The 20,595-nt window shown below is 44.3% G+C and overlaps 1 protein-coding gene across 1 annotated transcript in view; it reads right to left on the reverse strand.

Annotated features, from left to right (window-relative positions):
• The window catches only part of SUCLG1 (succinate-CoA ligase, alpha subunit), a 35,292-nt gene extending 16,101 nt beyond the window's left edge, over window positions 1–19,191 (reverse strand). The window contains exon 1 of the mRNA XM_009882552.1: window positions 19,158–19,191. Within this exon, the coding sequence (XP_009880854.1) occupies window positions 19,158–19,191 (34 nt within the window). The remainder of the gene's footprint in view (window positions 1–19,157) is intronic.
• Between the last annotated feature and the right edge of the window lie 1,404 nt (window positions 19,192–20,595).

The following is a 20,595-nucleotide window of genomic DNA, read 5'->3' on the forward strand; positions in this document are numbered from 1 at the left end:
GGGTATGGTAGGCCGCGGGGGACGCAGAGGGACAGGGTGACAGGGCCGCGCTGTGACAGAGCTGCTGCCACCACCGCGGGAAGGTGACAGACAGCCCCGATCGCTCCTGTCTTGAGCTAAATTCAGACCAAGGCTAGTTTTGGGTGGGTGCATGCTGTGACTGCCTGTTAAAAGCTGTCCTGGTACACGACTAGGCGGGGCGGTAAAGGTTGGGGGAAGTGCTTCCAAAGAAGCCAAAGGGGTTTGGGAACGGGGAGGGTGCAGGGCGTGCGGTGGCTGTGGGTGCATGGAGCTGCCAAAAAAAGTCACATTTTTTCAGGGAAAGGTGGTATCTTCTGATTGAGTAACTGATCCACAAACCCACATACAAGTTAATTGGCCGATCAAATGAAATATATTCTGTCTACATAGCTGCTCTCATTTGCTAGTAATTTACTGGAAGCACTGTAGAAACAGAGCAGAACCGCTGTCCTGACCGTGCCCAGCACACGTTAAGTAAATGCTGCAAGGTGGAAGGACGACAGGAGGACACGGGCGATGGTTCCAGGAAGAGTAACTCGGCTGTAAGGGTCAGTCTGATAAGCGGCAGTCCTGAGCACCTGCCACTTTATTGGCGCTACATGGTTTGAAATTAAATCTTTTTTAAAAATGGAGGAGAACTGATAATTCTCTTTCTCATTCACAATGGACAGTTTACTCATCTGGGTGATCCTGGGGCAGGAAAAGGAGCGTGTTTGAATAAAACAACATAGTTTTGAAACAATAATTAGTGTTTTCTTTCCTCCCTACAGAGATTCTTCACAGCAGCATTTTCTTTCTGCGAAACTTCAGGGGGCATTTGTTCTGGAAGAGAAAATGGTTAATGAACCACAAGAAAGGCTCAGCTCCTATTTTTTGACAAGGGCATTTAGGCAAACATTCACAAGAAAAGCATGTGTCAGGCACACTGATTATGGGAGAGGCATTTCCAGAGCAAACAGAGGGTATGTCTGTACCTGGGACTTGTTGGAAAGTTAGAAAAATCAGGGAAAGCTGTGAAGTCAGCTCATTTATTTAAAAAATGTGCAGTTCTTGCAGCCACGACTAAATTGACCTTAGATCGGTGTCAGAAGAAACCGCTGAACTCTACCATGAGGCTTCCCACAAGGGGTTTTAAAGTGCTTTAACTTCTACCCATGAGCTTCAGACACAGTTCAGTTCATAACGTGTGCCATCAGCTGCCTTCAGAAACAACAGATGCATATATTTGTGTATCTGTGGGCATAGATGTGGGAGGGGAGCAAGAAGAGACAAAGTATTCCTTGAGGACAAAAGTAAGCCTGCAGTCATATGCTGATTTCATGCTGATCATTTCATTCACTTCATTTCTGTAAAACTGAGCCCAGAATGAGGCCATAATAAATAAATGAAGCATCCCCATGTTCAGCTTCTTAGGGGGTATATATGATCCCCTTAGGAGGACATGCACACTGATTTTATAAGGAACCCACTCATTGCTAAAAGTTTTATACCTGCATCTATTTCCAAATCAATTTTTCCTTGACTTGAGGCTTTCACTAAAGAGTCTTGTGGGGTTAATAGAATTTGAGTTAGATGCCCCTGCATTATCATTCTGTATACAGGAAGATTTTGGTTTTAGCAGTGTCTCTACAAAACTGTTTTCAGGAGGAGGGGAGAGAGAAGCTGATCTAGAAAATAACACACAAAAGAGATCAGTGAGACTGGAAAGCAGACAACCGAAGGGAACAGTAAGAACCCCAGCTGTTACTAAGTAATCCCCCTCACCTTGGTTCACAGGTGGCAGTGACAGGCAGGGCTGTCCCACTGCCAAGGGTCAGAGAAGAGTGCCAGTCTTGTCAACGGGGATATCTGGAGCTTTTGACCCCAGCTAAATTATACAGTGGGTTATTTCTTCTCTCCTTTTCATGTTGAGCTATGTAAGTGTCAGAAGTCCCTCTGTTGGATATCAAATGCACATAAAATAACTTGGGCATGAAGTCAGACAACATGACAAAATAAGGACAACTGCAATTTTTTAGTGTTTTTAGTAGGATGGCATATGATGCAGGTTTGGGTTGTTGTTTTTTTTTTTTTCCAAATCTGAATAGCAGAAACATCTCTAGTCATTTGCCTTCAAAACCTAATGTATATAGAGTCTTTTGAATCTTAGTATTGATGCAAGTCATTAACACCCTGAAAGTTTTAGGGTACAGAAGCCATCTATATAATATATAAATGGCCAGACATACATGGAATTGAGCAGAAATAAACCTATTTTCATTTGTTTTAACAGAGTGGTTTGATTCCTGTCAGAGAACACTCCGTCCCACCAACATTAATTTAGCTGATTTAATCAACTCAGCCCAGGGAGAAACAATACAGCGATTAGCAATGTTCAGGTAGCCATGACAGGGTCTGCCTTACAAAGTTCAGGGCAGACCCAGTTCTTGTGGGGTAGCCAGAAGATTAAGAAAGATTTTGGGATTTAATCTAAGAACAATACTTTTCAACCACTGCAGAAAGCTCAAAGGTCAGATAAGGGGTGGAGTCTCTTCCTAATGCATTTTTCAGTACAAGCCCTCATCTTAAGAGCAACACAGATCCTGGAGCTGAACTTTATGAAAATCACACACTCAGGGACTAACTGGATTCTAGTGAAAATATTTTTCTTGCTCGCTTACTCACAGTTGGGCTTTAATCCTGTTTGAAAGCAGACCTTCCTGATATTAAACACAGGACTTTCTGCTTAGTATCCCTCTGTAGAGGACTTGACCTTCGGCTAGTAAAAAGCCCAAAGGAACATGATGTTAATGTTTACCTACCTGGGAGCTCCAGCCACAGCAGAAGACACAAACACTCTGTCTGCTAACTTTTTCCCTTCCCTAGATCTTTAGATGAAACAGATTCACTGCGTGCACAAAATGCAGCTTCTTTTGGTACTTCTTAAAACTCTCTTTCCTTCTTTTAGACAACTGGGGGGATAGTTGGAGGACCTGGGTGTGGGGCTGAATTCACTCAATCTCTCCCAGCCTCGGTTTCTTCCCCATAAGAGAAGTCCTTGCTAACGCTTTGTTTACTTGCATCATCAGCCAAAAATGTGCAATGCAAATGAATCAGCAACCCCTTAACTGTCTGCATTGCTACTACTAAGAGTAGCAAAAACACTTCAGACATCCAGGTTTTTCAGGGTGTTCTGTTTACGCCCCAGAGCCCAGGTTTGATATTATACCACAGTGCTCCAGGCACTGGCACTTAGAAACACCACGATGTAGTTGTCACCTGCACAAACCCCGCCGTGTCTCTCTTCTCCATGAGACCTTGATGGATACAGCGAGTGCCTGCCAGTCTCCATCTTCTTCATCCACACAAGGAACTCACCCCTTAACTCATACAGCATCCTCTTTTCCATATGCACATTTGTCATTGTAGAGACGGACACGACACTCAATATCCAGTTACAGCAATCGTTCTCCTTTATTTTACAAGCAGTGCTCTTTTATATCCTCTTAGCTGGATGCTTATCTATGCATATATTCTAACATTCTACTTTTGCCCAGTCCACTCTCACATCACACTCCATTCAGCCAATACAATTGTTGATCACGCACTGTTCATGCTCTGGGAAAAGCCAGGATGTTTGCCACCCCTTATCTTGTTTGCTCGGATCTTCTCAGGATTCTTCTGTCTCCTCAAGGGTACACGGATATCTGTTCAGGGTCAGTGTTAAACTTGTATTTTGATCCCTCGGACCAGCCGAGGTCTCCCACACACATTTCTGGGTATGAATCCATTGATCTCCACTTCTGGGTTTCAAACTGACCTTGGTCTTGCTGCAGGTAACATAGGAGACATGCTTAAACTGCAGATCAATTCACTTGCTTGTCGACTGGCATCTAGTGCAGCTTGAGCCGCCCTGCAGCACCCTGCCCTGCTTCCTTCTGCCTCTCCAGGAAAGCTTGGGTTTCCTGAAAGTCCTGTATCCCATTAGCCAGTCCTCCGCAGAGGTCTCAGATACCCTAGGGCACCCCACACGGCACTAGACACTTATATTTAGTCACCTATTTTGAGTCTTTGCTGTCTGAACAGTACACAGCTAAGGCTGAAATTCAGGTCCACATTCAACCACCTGAAGGTATCTGCGTGGCAGGTATATACGTGCCGTCCCCACTCTCCTTGTGCCAGTGGAAACCTACTCAGTGCAGACAGGGAGGATGAGCAAGCAGCTCACCTGATGTCCATAGGTGTCTGCTCCAAGGAGGGGGCTGAATTGCTCTCCTGGGGCAATGATGCTGTATGTCCCCGCTGGTTACAACAAGAGCTTAGAAACCCACCCTCGTAGAGGCAGCCCATGGTGGGTATGTCTGCAGGAGGTGTTTGGTCCAGAAGCTGGGCCTGACTCCCATCCAAAAGTGTTTAGAACCCAGTGAAATGTGTTGCTGAACGAGAGCGGCAGGCACAGACAGGCTAACGCGGTGGGTGGGGAAAGGTTCCATTCCAAGCTCGTGAAATAATGGGACCTGCAGACCACGCGGAGAAGTCTGTTACAGCATAGAACTGAAAGTATGGTTGCTTTGCTTGAAAAAAAAGCCTTTCGTGCTTTTTTCTACCCCACAGTCATGACAGATGACTTGGAGCCGTATTACTGCTTTGCCAGAATGTGACAATGTAAAATGATCGCCGGGGGAGTCCCTCTACCAGCGTGTATCACAGGGTATTTGCTGTTCACGATCACATTTGCACAGCCAGAGGTTAAATGCTCTGAAATCCCAGTTTCTTAGGGATTTGAGCCTTGCATTTGACTGACAACTTCAGTAGACGCTGTTTCCATAGCTGGCCCATCAATACATTCATGGCTCTGTTAAATATTATGATAGGAGAGTAGTAGAAAGCAGGATGCCTTCTTTGCTCTGGTCCGGTAGTTCCTCCTGCCATGTTTTCCCGTAACACTGATTTGTGTGGGTGCTTGTAGGACTCGACCAACTTCTTGCCACTTCCTGAAAAGGAAGCTCAAAACTGAAACAAGCTTCTTGCACCCCCGGGTCTTCAGCATTCACAACAGCACATATTCCCAGGACTGTCAGCACTTGTCTCTAAGCTGAAGAAAGTGCTGCATCATGCTCCTGCAGACCTCTTTGTAACAGGACACGCACCCTGATCATGGCATAAAGACAGCAAACCTCAAAGTTTTCCAAATAGCGATTGCATATTAAATGGGGAAGAAGAAGTGGCATTTCCCTTCTGCGTAGCCAGGATAAAAGGTCTGTTTGGGACTCTGTTCAAGGGGGTTCTGGTGCGAGCAAGAGACTTGCTCCATCATTTCCCTCCTGGCTGCTCACTGCCCTAGGACTGCATTCCCTTATACCACAAGCTTTGTGGTGACCTTAATGCTGGGCTGAAATCCTTTGGGATGACGGCAGGAGCCACTCACTTGATCCGTATGGTAAATTCAGACATATTAAAAAATGTATGGTTGTATTCAACCTAGCAGCTGTACAAACAACACTGTTGGTGGAGCCACAAAATGGACTTTGTGGGCAGATACTTAATGGCATAAAATATACCCCCAACTTCCTACTCAGAATCAGAAACAGGTTTGTCTCTTGGTGGTGACCAGACCTAACAGACATGCCTTTGACAAATGCAGGTTCCAGTGGGGAGGGTTTATCAGGAAGGCCACCCTTCAAGGGAGAGCCTGTATTTAGGGGACTGCTAAACCAGGAACATGCCCTCCAGCTGGTTTAGCCCTTACTCATCACACTCATCACTCCAGACCTACACTCCTTGCATCAGCTGATGTTTGGTCACCGTCTCCCATTCTTAGCCTTGACAAAACAACCCCGCAGCCTGAAATCCTTACGCATCGTGTTAGTTTTAGCAGCATCCTCACGTCCTATGACTGGAAGTTAAGAATGTGCAAACAAATCAGTCCTCCTCCCATCTTCTGTGGATTGAGGCAGGGACCCAAGCATGAAGCTGAACCCTGGCCTTGCCTGTATCCAGCTGCCATCAACTAAGGGTGCTGACCCTTCCAAAAACAGAGTCATCTGTGGTTTTCTATACTTTAATTTACAGTTTGCAAGCAAAAAGTACTCCCAGCATTTCAGCCCTTTCTTTGGAAAGAGCACAGAGAAAACCAGAGGTGAGGATTCCCTCTGGAGGGATTAGCCACACTGGTGCTTTAACCTGCTTTATTTTTTCTGTGCAGCTTGTGATTTTGCAGTAACAGAACTATGGGTGAGAGCATCTGCTAAGGAATTACTTAGAAATGGGCTTACTGGGACTTCTGGTGTAACTACAGAGAGCAAAGATAAAGACCAGTTGAGGGTTTATGGCAGGGAGGGAAATACGGGTGTTGGTGGTGTCGTCTCACTTGCTCCTTTTCTGTGCAATCCCCATACTGCTTTCAGCAAATAAATCTTACATTCTGTTCTCTGCCTCTGAAACATACAAACTTTTGTGGTATTGCTATTAGTATTGTTTGGAGTTGGGTTTTTGTTTCCAGTATTAGTATTGCTAAGTGAAAATAAATAAGCACACAAACATTACCCTCTTCTTCCCTAAGCAGTGCCGTGGCTTGGTATTTCTAAAGAGCCTGACATTTCTATGGTGCTTCACAAATAGGGGGCCAAATTTCAGCTTTGCACCAATCAGGGTCACAGCATCAATATCAGAAGCACTCTAGGGGGAAATCCCCGAGGACGGACACCAAACTGGTACCCGCAGCCCACGAGCCCCAGACTGACCCTTTCAGGTCCATCACAGCTTGGATTTCTGCCGGAAGATGCTGCTGAAGACCTCTGGTCATCTTCATCTAAATACTTTTTTTTTCCCCCTTTGCTGTGTGATCTGAAGAAAGTCCAGTGCTGTCATGTATCAGAGGCTTATCGGAGCATACTCATTTTACTCAGTAAATTTTGCCAGAAATGCTTTCACAATTCCAAGTCTTAAAGACAAGCTTGACATTTGATGGGCTTTTGTAGCAGTTCACTGAGCTGCAGCCGGAGCAGCCATACATATCCCACTGCCTTTCTCCCTCCTGCAGTCAGGGCAGCCGAGCACAACGATCCGGTTTATTAAAAACACAGGTGTCAGACCTGGGGCTGCCCCATGGTGCTGGGAAATGTTCACATCTCGGAGACCTGTTCTTCCAGATGATCAGGCTGCCCCGCTGGTCATGAGAAGTGGAGCAGATCTGAAGATGAGAGGGGTTCACAAAAGGAAAACAGCAGTTTGGAGCAAATTCTGCTCTCAATGACCCTGCGTGGGGTTGTCCTGGTGTTGGGAGCAGGATAACTCTCCTTCCCTGGAGGCCAAGTTGGTTTTTACAGCTTCAGGGTCGTGGGGTGCAGCTCAGCATGAGCTAAGCTGATGCAAACCTGACATCTAAGGGTCAGAGTTTCAGCAGTTGAAATCATCACCTCCCCTTTGACCTCGGCAGCCCTGAAACACTTTGGTTCCTCTCTCTGCATAGTTGGGCATGGAGCAATTTTATTTTTTTTTATCCCTGCGGGGTTTAAGAAATCCATGCTTCTGAAAATCAACATCAGAAAACAAAAGAGTGGTAAGGAGTGGGAATAACCTCCCTCTGGGCACCCAAAAGGCACATCAAAGATGTGGTCTCAACCTAGTTAGATCTAGCACAGCACATAACAGAACAGGTCTGGTCCTGTGTCCCCAGATGTCACAAGATGCATGGAACAAGCTCCTTCACCACGCAAAGCAGCAGATCCAGCTACTTCCATCTGCTCTTGTTCTCCCATCATTTTCATCATCTGTTATTTCATGGGGAAATCGCTCGGACACATTCAGGATGGCCACTTGGCTGGGCTGTATGGTCCTGGGGCAGGAACTGGTGGCTTTTATTAGCCCCAGCAGAGAGACCTCTTCCTCTAGCAGTCTCATGGGGATATTCCCTTGGTTTCAGTGATGTTCAACTACCTTCCCTGGGGACACAGGTATGAAAGCACAAAGCAAACCTCAGTTGCAACTCTTACTTAATTCTGAATAAATCTGAATTCTGAATGTTGAAGCCTTAAGAAATGCTGAGCTGACAAATTACACCTTTTTGCTCTTTTATTGGATGCCACCTGTTGAACATTTTTGTACTAAAATTGCTTTTGTTTTCAGGCATTGTGGAATTGATGAAGGGTAGAAGGTCTGTCCATCATCTTTCTGGAGGCTTAAGAACCCCGGTATAAAATACAAATCTAGATTTATCCCATAGCAGGATTTGTTTTGCACCTAAAGAAATAAGTGTTTTGTTCAAATTGGAGGGGGTTTTGTGCTTTTTTTTGTGTGTCACCTTTGTCCTTGCAAAAATAACTGACAACATAAAAAGTACCCAGCTTCTTTGTAAAGTGAAGATTTTTTCTTTGAGGCTTTTTCTTTTGCAGAAATCTTGCTGCCTCAGTAATGTCCCTGTGCAGGACCAAGTTAATGTTCCACTGCAATTCTTTGCTTCAGTAATAGTTCTTAAAGTTGAATATCTGAAAAATGTAAACAAATGTCTAAACTAAATACACACACACACATACACGCAGAGCTTTCAGTAAATATACCTATTCTTATATTTTTAACACTGTTTATTATATATTTTTCTATTCATCCCTAAAGTTGCCTTGGCACTGGTGAAAACCCAGAGAATTAACCACATTCAAATCTCTCTTTTAAAGCAATTTCTTCTATTCTTATATTCTGGGAAACCTTTCAAACTCTGTTGCAGCAGAGAAAAGCAATGGGTGGCTGACCATCCCTACTCCTCCATGGGAAGTATGGTCACCACATGACTAAAATGATGACCTCTTTTTTTTTGTTCTCCTGCAGCTCCATCGTAGATGAAAAGTGCAGGTTGGTCATGAAGGCTTCTTCTTTTGCTCATAGAGGCGTCATGTGTATATATATATGGTCGTATTTGTAGCGGATCTTTTCCTCTGTTCTGAAATAGCCACAAGTACCACTAGATGTCGCAACTGCTTCATAGTTTGACTTTCCTCCCAGGGCTGTTGTCCTGAAAGCGTTGCCTGGAGCAGGACCTTCGCAGATTTCGCTGAAGAGCAAAAGCAAGGACCATGCAATTAAGCAAAACGAGTTTTGTGTCCTCAGGAAGAGCAAGATGCTTTAGGACTTGCTTTTCTTGAGCAAAGCATTCATACACTTGTGAAATCTTCCAGCTGGACCAGGCAGGCACAAAAAGACTCTGCAGCTTGTTCAGTCTGAAGGCAACTATGAAACCTTCAGGGCCTCCCTGATTCTTTGAAGCTGCAGCAGCAAATCAGGGCGCAGAAGGCATTTGAAGAGGGACACAAAAAACTTTGCTGAAGGCAGGAAAGAAAAGTGACTGCAAGGATTTTTTTTTCTCCTTTATTGTGATAATTTTGGCGTTGGAAGTATCTTTTCAATACCTTTCTCTAGAGTTAACATACGGCACTCATGTTGTTGCTGTGGTTATTGATGCTTGCTGGTCCTGGAACTCATGAACACCCACCTCCTCCTACTGAAATAGTTAAGAAATAGCAAAAACATCAACCGAACATAATTAGGCCAAACTCGGGCACTTTCTGTCAAGAGGAGCTAATTATAGAGCCAAACTGCTACAGAGTTTGGCTGTATCTCTGCCCTATTTTAGCATCTTGTGGCAGAGAGGCAAATAATTGCAATGTGAAGGAGTGGCTGTGTGAAGGTCAGGAGAACAATATTCTTCTCAGGATATTCTGATTTCTGTCTCCTCTGGCGTCATCCGTGGGAACCTGTTCATCCTCAAGGACTTAGCACTAAGGTTACCACAAAAGAAAAATACACCTTTTTCGGAGGGATATTCAAACTAATTATCTCCCACAGGCCTTCAGAGAATTTTTCTTCTTCCTCTAAAGACACTGTAGTCGGTGCACCAGCCTGTGTTATTATTATGCACATGAAAATAATAGCAAAGCTGAAGATAATTAATTCATTTATTCACTCTGTCATGACCAGTAGTTGCTGCGGATTCCTTTTTCACTCCAATGACAACATTTAATACAAACAAAACCAAAACTGAATTCCTGTGAAATTGCTACTAAAGCATTCCCTGAAGGTTAAAAAAAAAATAGAAAAGACTAAAAGCAATTTAAAAAGTTAAAAGAAAAAAAGAAGACAAAAGGGATCATCAGAACAAACTGCACCTTACAAAAAGCAGTGGACATGTTTGGTGGGATTGTTCTGGCTGTGTTGAATTTGTACAATATACACCAGCCTTGCATAACTTCAACTTTCCGTTGTTTCCACAGCATCACATCTGTGTTCTCGACAAATGCCGACCGGAGCCTCGCATCCCTGCCCAACACTACCGCACGTATTGCTTCCAGCACCAGCCAGCTGCTTTTTCTTGAGATCATTTTTGACGGCCTGGGGCTGAGGAGTGTTAATTTCCCTTGCTGCTTCCACACAGAGCAGGGAGACTCCCACAAATCCACTGGGATAACTTGCAGACATCTCCTCTCCAGCCAGGTGCTGATGAATTTTCGTGCAAACCAGACATGCACAGCACACACCTGCACAGTCCCACACTACCTCAAACCAGGACACCATATAGACCTGCTATAAGCTTTCCACGTTGCTTCTCACACATCATCTACCAGCATCCAGCTTAGTGTACACACCAGGATGGTCTCTCAGGCTTAACTCATCTGGCTGCTCCTGCTCTGCATCCAAGGCAAGGATTAAACCAAGGAAAAACCTGGTTTAACTTCACCCCTAAAATTGAGATTAAATGGAAACGTCCAGGAACTTTGTGTTTCACCACTCAAATTCTCCAGCTAAATTCATGAGTGTCCTTTTCTAAAAGCTGTGTGCATTTAACAGGAAAAAGATTTAAAAGCCCACAAAAATAAATGGCGCTTTTACCTTGAGTGAGCTTTGGATCAGACCTCCAGTGAGTAACAGCGGAAACCCACTGGAGGCTCTCCCACCTCCCTGGGAGATGTCCCACCAAGGGGCATCGGAAACACGCAGGTGCAGTGAGCTTTTCCTGAGCAAGGAGCATTTTTCGGCTCAGTGGCATTTCTGCTTGGTTACACCACTTCAGTGTGTACCGCAGAGGATTATTAGCTGTCTGCTCTCACACTCCACTGAAACACCCAGGGACATTTACCATCAAACAGAAATATTTGCAATATTGAAAACCACTGGGATTATTCACAGGTTTAGAATTAGATGAGCCCAAGTCCTGAAGACGGCCACAGTGAAACACTGCTCATCATACTTCTCCAGGTGGCAAAGTATGAATTTGATTGGATATACTTGTGCAGTAATAAGAAAATCCTACCTTTTGCAGTGATACACACAAGGAAGATACACATTCAGAAGATAAGTTTTAAAATGGCCGGTTTCTTAGTTATTTACATCATCCTTATGACCAAACAAATTAAGGAAAAAGAAGAGCTAGGGCTGTAATCTGATCTCAGATAGTCATCATCTTAGAAGTCTCAATGAGTCGAAGATGACAAGTAAATTATAACATGTGAAAAGGCACATGTAGCCATGCAGGAAACCTTGAATGCATCATCTGAGAGTGCAGGAGGGCAAAGCCACCAAGGGTCCTAGCAGCAGGGACCAAGTCCTCTGCTCACTGGATATCCATCCAACACCTTTATCCCCACAAGCTGGAGCAATGTCCTTATATTCCCTTGTCTCTAGTTCCCCACATCCATCTCCTGTGCACTTGCCTGTTGCCTTTGAGGTCAGCCCAGTGTCCCCTTCTCATCCACACTGGCCTTTGTGCCATGCTGGCTCTGCTTCCTCCACAATGGGGTGCAGAGGAGAAGGAGGTGGACCACAGAGAAGGAGGTGGACCACAGGTTAGGAGATGGATCATGGGGGAGGAGGTGGGCCACAGCTCTCTGCTGATGGACTGTAACATGAACCCAGAGTGGCCCAAAGGTGTCTGAACTGCCTCACCCATCTCGAAGCTTGACCAGATGGTTCCCACCCTGTTTGTCTACATTCACCTAATTTGCATGACTTGCCTGTCATGGGATTATTTATTACAGCAGCTTTGGTCAAATTCCTCTTCTGCACTTTAAAGCAATGCTTTTTTTGTCTGTCTGACTTTAGATGCAGACTAAAGCCAACTGAGGCCAATTGATCTACTCATGCTTACACGCTTTGCTAAATGAGCATTTTTGTTAGGCTCAGTGACACTTTCTTTTGAGATAATACCAAATCACAGCTTACAGAAGCCTGATGCCAAATGCCCTTCATGTCCAGAGGGAAAATAAACTTTGCTTATAATTTGTCCTGGGTGGGATATATAAAAAACAGAGACTTTTTTTTTTTCCCCCTTGTATCCTCAATATGTAGCTCAGCTCTTCCTAAGTCAATCTAGCAATCCCTAGAGGAAAACACTAATACTCATAGCTATAAATATATCCCATCTCCTGCCCCATGTCAGCCTGGAGATGCACCATGAGAGACCCAGGCAGGCTTCTCCTCTTCCTTGTACAGCCCAAACCATGACACTTGCACTGACTCGTCCTCAGGACACGGAGGGATGGAGCTGCATCAGAGATGCTCTAGCTGACCATCTTCAAGACACCCAAGGTGTGCTGTGTATTTTGCCTCCACTGTGTGGAGCGACCTCCTCAAGCATTGCATATATTTATCTGGAGAGTCCTTGCCCATTTCTAGAAAACCAGGATGATTTCAAACCATCAGGGGTGTTTATCAACAGGGGTGACAACTAGTATTGCCAGGTGAAAATTGAGAGCCCTCATTTCTTTTGTCATCTTGGAACTGTATCGCAAGAAAAACAACCCCATGGCTGGTCAGGTCTGGTCACAACCCAGCAATGCTCTTATCACCCTGGCTGCTGACATCCGAGGGCTTTAAATCAAACCTGCACAGGTGGTGAAGGTGATGGCAGAACTGATACGGTGGCAAGTGCTGGATGCAGGGAGTGACTGGCTGTTTCCTGGGAGGTAAACAATGTAAATTTGAGTGTGTTGCTCTGCGTCTTAGTCTGCAAAAATCAGCTGTTGCATTTCTGCCATGCTCTGGCTGGTTCCCAGAAAGCACCCCCCATTCCCACACAGCTTTCGTGGGACCTTTCAGCTCATGAAAATCCATACCCTCCCCTTGCACACACCTCGCTGTAGAACAACCCCAGTAAATATGTCGTGTCAGGGTTTTTTCTATAAATCACCTAGATTTTTAAAATCACATCTCACTCAAAATTTCGAACTATCTTCCTCCATCTTTGGATCCATCTGCAGTTAACATTGATTTCTTGTTCATTAGCTTCACCTGCCTCACTGGAGTTGTTCCTGTTTTGCGTGGGGGTGAGGAACTGTGGGTCATCACCCTCTGATCGGTATAAGCCTTTCACTAGATCGTAGTTGCCTAGCAAGTAACCAACAGCTTGGACTGACATGAAGTACTCTGTTTATTTTCTGGAGCAGATCTGAAAAAAATCTCGCTGCATCCTCCATTGAATATTCTGAATTCGGGAAAAATTTTTATCCATCCTTTTCACTTTGACCCATCTCTACTAAAATTGCATGTTCTGCTTTACGTAATGCAATACTCTGTGAAAGTGCTATCGTGGTTCTCTGATGTGGACAGACTAGGAGGCAGGAGTGGATGTGGACTGCATTTATCTGGGATAAGCGCTCCCAGGAGGTAATGGATCCTGCCTAAAATAGATGGATTGAATCCATTTGGCTCTTTCCATAGAGCTCCATGTTTGCTCAAGCTAACTGCTCACTTAGCTTTTGAGTGGGAAGTTATGTGAGACAAATCCTATTACTGATGCAGTAAAACCAGGAATAAGTTGTTCCTAGTCCTGCTATAGCTGTCTGTTTGATCAGCAAAATGGGTGCAGAGATAGATCGATAGACGGATAAATGTATTATAGCAGACAGTATTTGTCCATGCTTGGCCAGCCGTCTGGCTAAATAGCAATATTGATCCTGTAAATAATGACATCCCTAAAATACCTAACTTACTCCTCAAGCAGTAAATATAGGCCTTAGGGCATGAATTTCTGCACTGAATTCTTGTTGGGAAAGGCAGCCATCTACCTCAGAGTAACTGCATAGTGTGGACTCTCTCTCACGCTGGTTGTATCATATGTACTAAATTAGTCAAATGAAGACTAGAAACATATCAGGTTTCTTTTCCCTCTCATTTAGTGAATATTCAGTTTGGAAGTTTGAGTATTATTTAATCCAGAAATGTTCAAGTTTTCCTCAATGGTCATTGGCCGAATGAAGTTTATTTGTTCCTTTATAACCAAAATGTTCCCAATCTGGATGACTGTGAAATAAGCTACAAGAGCTCACATTAAGCAGTTAGTGACTGCACCACCTTTATGAAGCCAACTATAAGAGCTGTGTTAAAACACAAAGCGCATATAGAGATGGCATATGATCCCCCATGTGAAATGCTGCCTGCCTGGAAGGTTAAAGTCATGTACATCTGACTTCCAGAAAAGAAACATCATATCTTTTCTGCCTTTTTTTACAGGATCCAGAACTAATTCAGCTGAAAAACAGTAAAGGGAAGAAATTTCCCAGGCAGGATAGATTAAATAATACCAAACGTGTGAGTAATGTTTTGATGTGATGTTGACTAACTCATGTGGCAAAACAGTGCTGGCTCCTCCAGCTGTACAACCCTGCGAGCAGAGACTTTTCTAACGATTCTTCTACAATACGCTAAAAGTTTCTTGCTGACTTGCTTTAAAAGTGATAAAAAGGGGACAGCCCTTGGCCAGCCTAGGTGCTGCGGAGGCAACAGGGTCGGTTGGGCAGAGCATCCGAGGAACTGGAAGTGAAGCCTGACAGGCACCTGTGGGCATCGGAGGTACGAAGACACCAAGCCAGCCTGTCCCATGAGCTGGTGTCCCTGCAGACAGGGTGAAGGATCTGGGCTGGGGAGCATGCAGCTTCCCGCTCTCCTGGGATAACCAGGATGGGGGAGATCTGTGCTGAAAACCACACATCCCCGTACAACAAACCTGAGGATTAAATGTCAATTTTTTAATGGTCTCCGGCAATTTTTCCATCCTCGAGGAAAGGGGTGCTGCGAGGGGGTGGAGGAGGGAGGAGACCCTTCATGGCATCCCGGTTCTGTAGTTACCAGGGATGCACACAAATACTGCTGCAGGGGCTTCACCGCAGGCAGAACCTCGTGGAGTATGAATTACAGCAATGGCTATCGCAGAGGAGCACAATGGTAAGAGGGATCTAGTTCCTCTGAAACACTCATTTCTATTCAAGTTGAAAACCAAAACGTTTTAATAAAAAGTCACCTCTCCAGCCCCATATAAAACTGTCTGACACCCTTCCACTTCCAATACCCAAGAGACATGGCTAAGTAAAGAAGGGATTAATCAGTTTTATAACACAATATTCAAAACAAAATAATTTGTGAAGCAGCTTTTGCACTGACTGTACTGCTCTGCTTTCCCAGTGAGCACAAAGGCCCAAATGCCACCTTGAGTTTCGAGTATTCCAGTAAAGTAAAATTCAAATGTATTCTCTGTAGATACCTACCAATGTTACTCCTTCCTCATTAAAAGTATTTCCAAAGCAGTTAAGTAATAACTACAGAGACAATTCTCTATATTCCCAATTACTATTCCCCAATTTGTTTTCCAGTATAGCCTTTTCTTCATTTAAAACCCAGACAGAGAGGTCACTGTTGATGAGATATTAAAAACTCCAAAGGATCTGTAGATGGTGTTACTTCCTTTAATCCACCCATTGCCCTCTGATAAGAATGGGCTCTGTCCCTGGCAGAATGACCAGTGCCTTGTTCCAAACTTAGCACACAGAGCTGGACATATCTGTGGCATCCAGGTGTCTACAAGCAACACTACCAAAATCCTGGATCAGGGCAGTGATTTTGTTGAAGATCCTGCCCTGGGCTCCGAGGATGAGTCCCTGCACCCAAAGAGGCAATCAGAGGCTCGGCTGGCCACAGCCATGCTTGTTTTCCACCAGTTACTGTGAGTCACCGTGTTGAAGGCATGAAGACCAACCCACATGCAAAATCCTTGGGGACCTTGAGCTGTTTCAAGGGAAGCCAGTGCCATTTGACTTCAGTGCCATGTGTAAAGAAACACTGTTAACTATGGGCCACTGGAGAGGCTCGTGCCACCAGTTCCCTGGTGGAGATTTCTCCAGGTCATTGCAGGGGAGCAGAGAAGGGAGGGTAGTTCAGGGATGAATCCTTCAGCCCAGGTATCCCTCCCAAACCTTGGTAGATCCATGGGACACACGGACCTCTGTGCAATAATATCTCCTGCCTGTTTGAAAGAGCTGTAGGTAGCTAGGGCTTGTCACATTAGCAAAAGCACAGGAAAAATGTAGAGCCTCAGCGAAAACATGCAGTGCAGACTTCAAAACCCTGGCCAGAGTCCACACGGGTTGCTTCAGCTCTCAAACAAGGATGGAAGAAACTTCTTCGTAAGTGACAAACCACGACCATGGTCATATAGCGGATCATACCCTGAAGCCACCTGACCATCTGAGTAGAGGGAAAGGATAAATAGCTGTTTACTCTTCAATTACACAAGATTTTGGTACATTAGCTATGAGCTGTTGGAATTGACTCCTCACCGATCCAGTCCAGCCCTCACTAAGCGATATACAAAAGTAAAGAAGAGAATGATAAACTCCCCTTCAAAAAACAACTCATGTAAGGATTAAAGGAAGGCAAGACTGTCTTTTTTTTCAGCACGGAATTAAGATAGTAAGAAAAGCATCACAGTGTACTGTCTAGATTTACAGCAGAGTTTTTCAATGTAATTTGTCGTTGCCAAATACATTACGTTGGGATTACACCGTACAGGTTATTAAATACTGATTACAAGAAGACAGTGCACCATGGCAGGCAAATAACTTACAAGTTCCTGAAATTAAGCCTTTGAAAATGTTTTAAGGGAATTAATGTTTAATTAATGATTTTGATCTACAAGGCATTCCAGTAATAGCTTCAGTAAGAGATTACACAAACCTGTGAGACATTCATAAGTAGAATGGATACTGGATGTTAGTATTTTTTTTAATTAACCCTGCATTGGAAGACCACCCCAAGGGAATTTGGTGAACAATAAAAGGACTGTTCCAGTTAGCATGCTTCTCACCTTCTGTGATTTGTTTCGCATGATCCAATTTATGTGCACGTATTTTTAACTACAGCATGAGATGAACGTGATTATTCCTAATTCAACACCCCAAGGTGACTTGGATATTAAACTGCAAGGAGGTTTACAGATATGAGGTGGTTGGCTTAATAGTCACTTTTTTTCTTCCACTGAATTTCATCTTTCTGCTGTTGACTTCATGAAACAACATAAATCATCAGCAGCATTTAACTTTCCACCTTTATTGATGATTTATGTTAGAAAACTTATCTTACAGTAAGACATTCTTGTAAAAAGTCTTCTCTTCTTTCACGAAAAAAAACTTTATGTGATTTCTTATAGTCAAAGCCAAGTCACTGATCCTTCTGTTCGGCTCACTACATTTACCTCAATGATCTGACATAATTTTCACAAGGCTACAAGTGTAATGAAGGGGGTTTAAAAGATGATTGTGTCAGTAGCTGTAAAAATAAAAACAGGAAAGTGTACTGAACTGAAAACAATAAATATCTGGTATCAGTTTTCCTACAGAGATGATGTTACACAGACTCTGCTACAGAAAAATTTTCATTAGGGAATTTAATGGTAATCTATAGTGGCCTGTCAGGGGATAAATCCCACACGAGATTCAAGATATCTGCATAGCCGAGCTGTCAATTTCTGTAATTATATAGGGGCTTTTTAACAGTTCAGATCTGATGAGATATAGAGATGATAAAACTCTCATTAAAGTTGAAATGAATAAACTTTAGAAGTTCTAGTTCAAAAAATGGCAGTTTATAGGTCTTTAAGTTTATCTTCAAGCTGAAATGCGTAATCTTTTTGCTAATGTGCTGGAGGATTCACGAGGCTTGATAAATTTGAAAAATCAGTTTGAAAATGAGGACGTCTTTCCTTTTCCTCCTCCTTTCCTGGTGCAGCTGGACCAAAGCCAACGTCACTACACGATTTTTGCTTAAAACTACCTGAATTAAAAGTTCATCCAGACTTAACTACCTTTATCCAGATAAGTAACGGGAAGGTTTTCCCTGATTACAACATGGATCTGGCTTTATATTTAAAAGGTATTAATACTTGTTACAGCTTACTAATATTCCTTACAGCTAATTTTTCTCACTGGTAATAATGGGCTCATTTTCTCCCTATCACTGACTATAATCGTTTGGCTTGGTCTATGCTGCCTGCTTAATTATTTTCATCTTTTTTTTATGTCACATTTCTCAGAATAATAATTAGGTCAGATCATAAATCTCATCCTACAGTGACAATAATAAAAACCTGACAGACAGTAATACTTGCTTTATAACATGGAACAGGGTGATTCAGTTTAACTAAACACTTAATTTCTTTCTACTTAGTTTAATTAATTCAGCTTAATTATTTAACCTATTAACCACAGGTTAATTAAATTGAATCTGAAGCACTCTCTTATTATATTTATATTGCTTATATTTTTGGAACGGGACTAGTGCTTCATTACGTCTCTTACTCATTAATTTTAGTGCTGCTGTTGCTCTTTCTTGAAACGTTTGTTTTCTCCAGGGCCAAGTTAATCCATAATTCAGCACTAATGGTAAATCAGTTGTGCGTTACCCCCTGCGCACGCTCCACGAGGCGACCACAGGGGCTGCGTGCAGGGGCTGGACTGCGGTTAGCATCGGGTAACAGCGCCTGCTGCCATAATGCGCCCTGAATAGCCACAACCATCCTGCCTTGGGCTTTAAAAGAACACCTCCTTCCAACCGCTTTCGATTTTTTTTTTTTTTTCAATGCCATCTTCTAAAAATATGTCCCTGCTCTTCTTCAGTGCTGCAAGGGAGAAGGGTGGGATAGAGGTGGCAGCTCTGTTTCTAAAAGCTTCTTAAGTGTCTTTCGAAGAGCACCTTGAAAAATGAAAGTCCAAAGCAAGTGCCACAGTGCAAACCAGCCAAAGTGTTAAAATCAAATTCAACAAACTCAAGCCTAAGAGCTGTTGGGAGCAGCCCACCAGCATGGGCACAGCTGAACTGCCCCTATCCAGGGAAGTCGTGCATACCTGCAGTGCCTGCCCTTATTTGAAGGTCTGCCATGGTGTATTGGGTTTGCGTGGCAAGGTTCTGGTAGCAGACAGGCTACAGAGGTGGCTTCTGTGAGAAGCTGCTAGAAGCTTCCCCTATGTCTGATAGAGCCAATGCCAGCCGGCTCCAAGATGGACCCACCACTGGCCAAGGCCGAGCCCGTCAGCAACAGTAGTAGCACCTTGGTGATAACATATTTAAGAAGCAGAGAAAAAACCCTGTGCAACAGCAATTGCAGCAGGAGGGCAGAGTGAGAATATGAGACAAACAACTCTGCAGATACCAAGGTCAGTGACGAAGGAGGCGGAGGGAGGCAGAGGTGCTCCAGGTGCCAGGGGAGATTCCCCTGCAACCTGTGGTGAAGACCACGGTGAGGCAGGCTGTCCCCCTGCAGCCCATGGAGGTTCATGGTGAAGCAGATATCCACCTGCAGCCCATGGAGGACCCCCCACCAGAGCAGGAGGCTGTGACCCCATGGGAAGCCCATGCTGGAGCAGGCTTCTGGCAGGACTTGTGGCCCCATGGAGAGAGGAGCCCATGCTGGAGCAGGTTTGCTGGCAGGACTTGTGACTGCACGAGGGACCCACACTGGAGCAGTCTGTTCCTGAAGGACCGGACCCTATGGAAGGGATCCACGCTGGAGCAGTTTGTGAAGAACTAAAGCGGGTGGGAAGGACTCACATTGGAGAAGTTTATGGAGGACTCTCTCCTCAGGGAGGGACCCCACGCTGGAGCAGGGGAAGAGTATGAGGAGTCCTTCCCCTCAGGAGGAAGCAGCAGCAGAGACAACGTGTGATGAACTGACCACAACCCCCATTCCCTTGTGCCACTCAGGGAGAAGGTAGAGAAATCAGGACTGAAGTTGAGCCAGGGAATAAGGGAGGGGTGGGGTGAAGGTGTTTTTAAGATTTGGTTTTATTTCTCATTATCCTACTCCAATTTGGTTGGTAATAAATTAAATTAATTTTTTTTCCCCCAAGTCGAGTCCATTTTGCCCATGATGGTAATTGCTGAGTGATCTCCCTGTCCTTATCTCAACCCACGAGCCTTTCGTTGCATTTTCTCTCCCCTGTCCTGCTGAGGAAGGGGAGGGATAGAGCAGCTTTGGTGGGCACCGGGTTTCCAGCCAGGGTCAACCCCCCACACATGGCATGCTCACCTATAAACCATTATCTCTCCAAAAGACATACATAATGATAATGGTGATAAGTTTGGAAGAGCAAGGACCAGGGACTAGAAATACCTGTGCTGCCTGTCACTTAATTTTCATCAAAGATGCTTGTGGCTGGGCACCTAAGCATCAGTGCAAGCAGGCTCTGTTGGTGACAGCGCAGAGCCACGGCATGCCAAAGCCACAGCAGGACAGGACGGACTCCCTGCACCAAATGTGCCCCACAGATGCTGGCAGACAAAGAT

Source organism: Charadrius vociferus, unplaced genomic scaffold, assembly GCF_000708025.1.
Source record: "Charadrius vociferus isolate BGI_N301 unplaced genomic scaffold, ASM70802v2 scaffold213, whole genome shotgun sequence".
NCBI lineage: Eukaryota > Metazoa > Chordata > Aves > Charadriiformes > Charadriidae > Charadrius > Charadrius vociferus.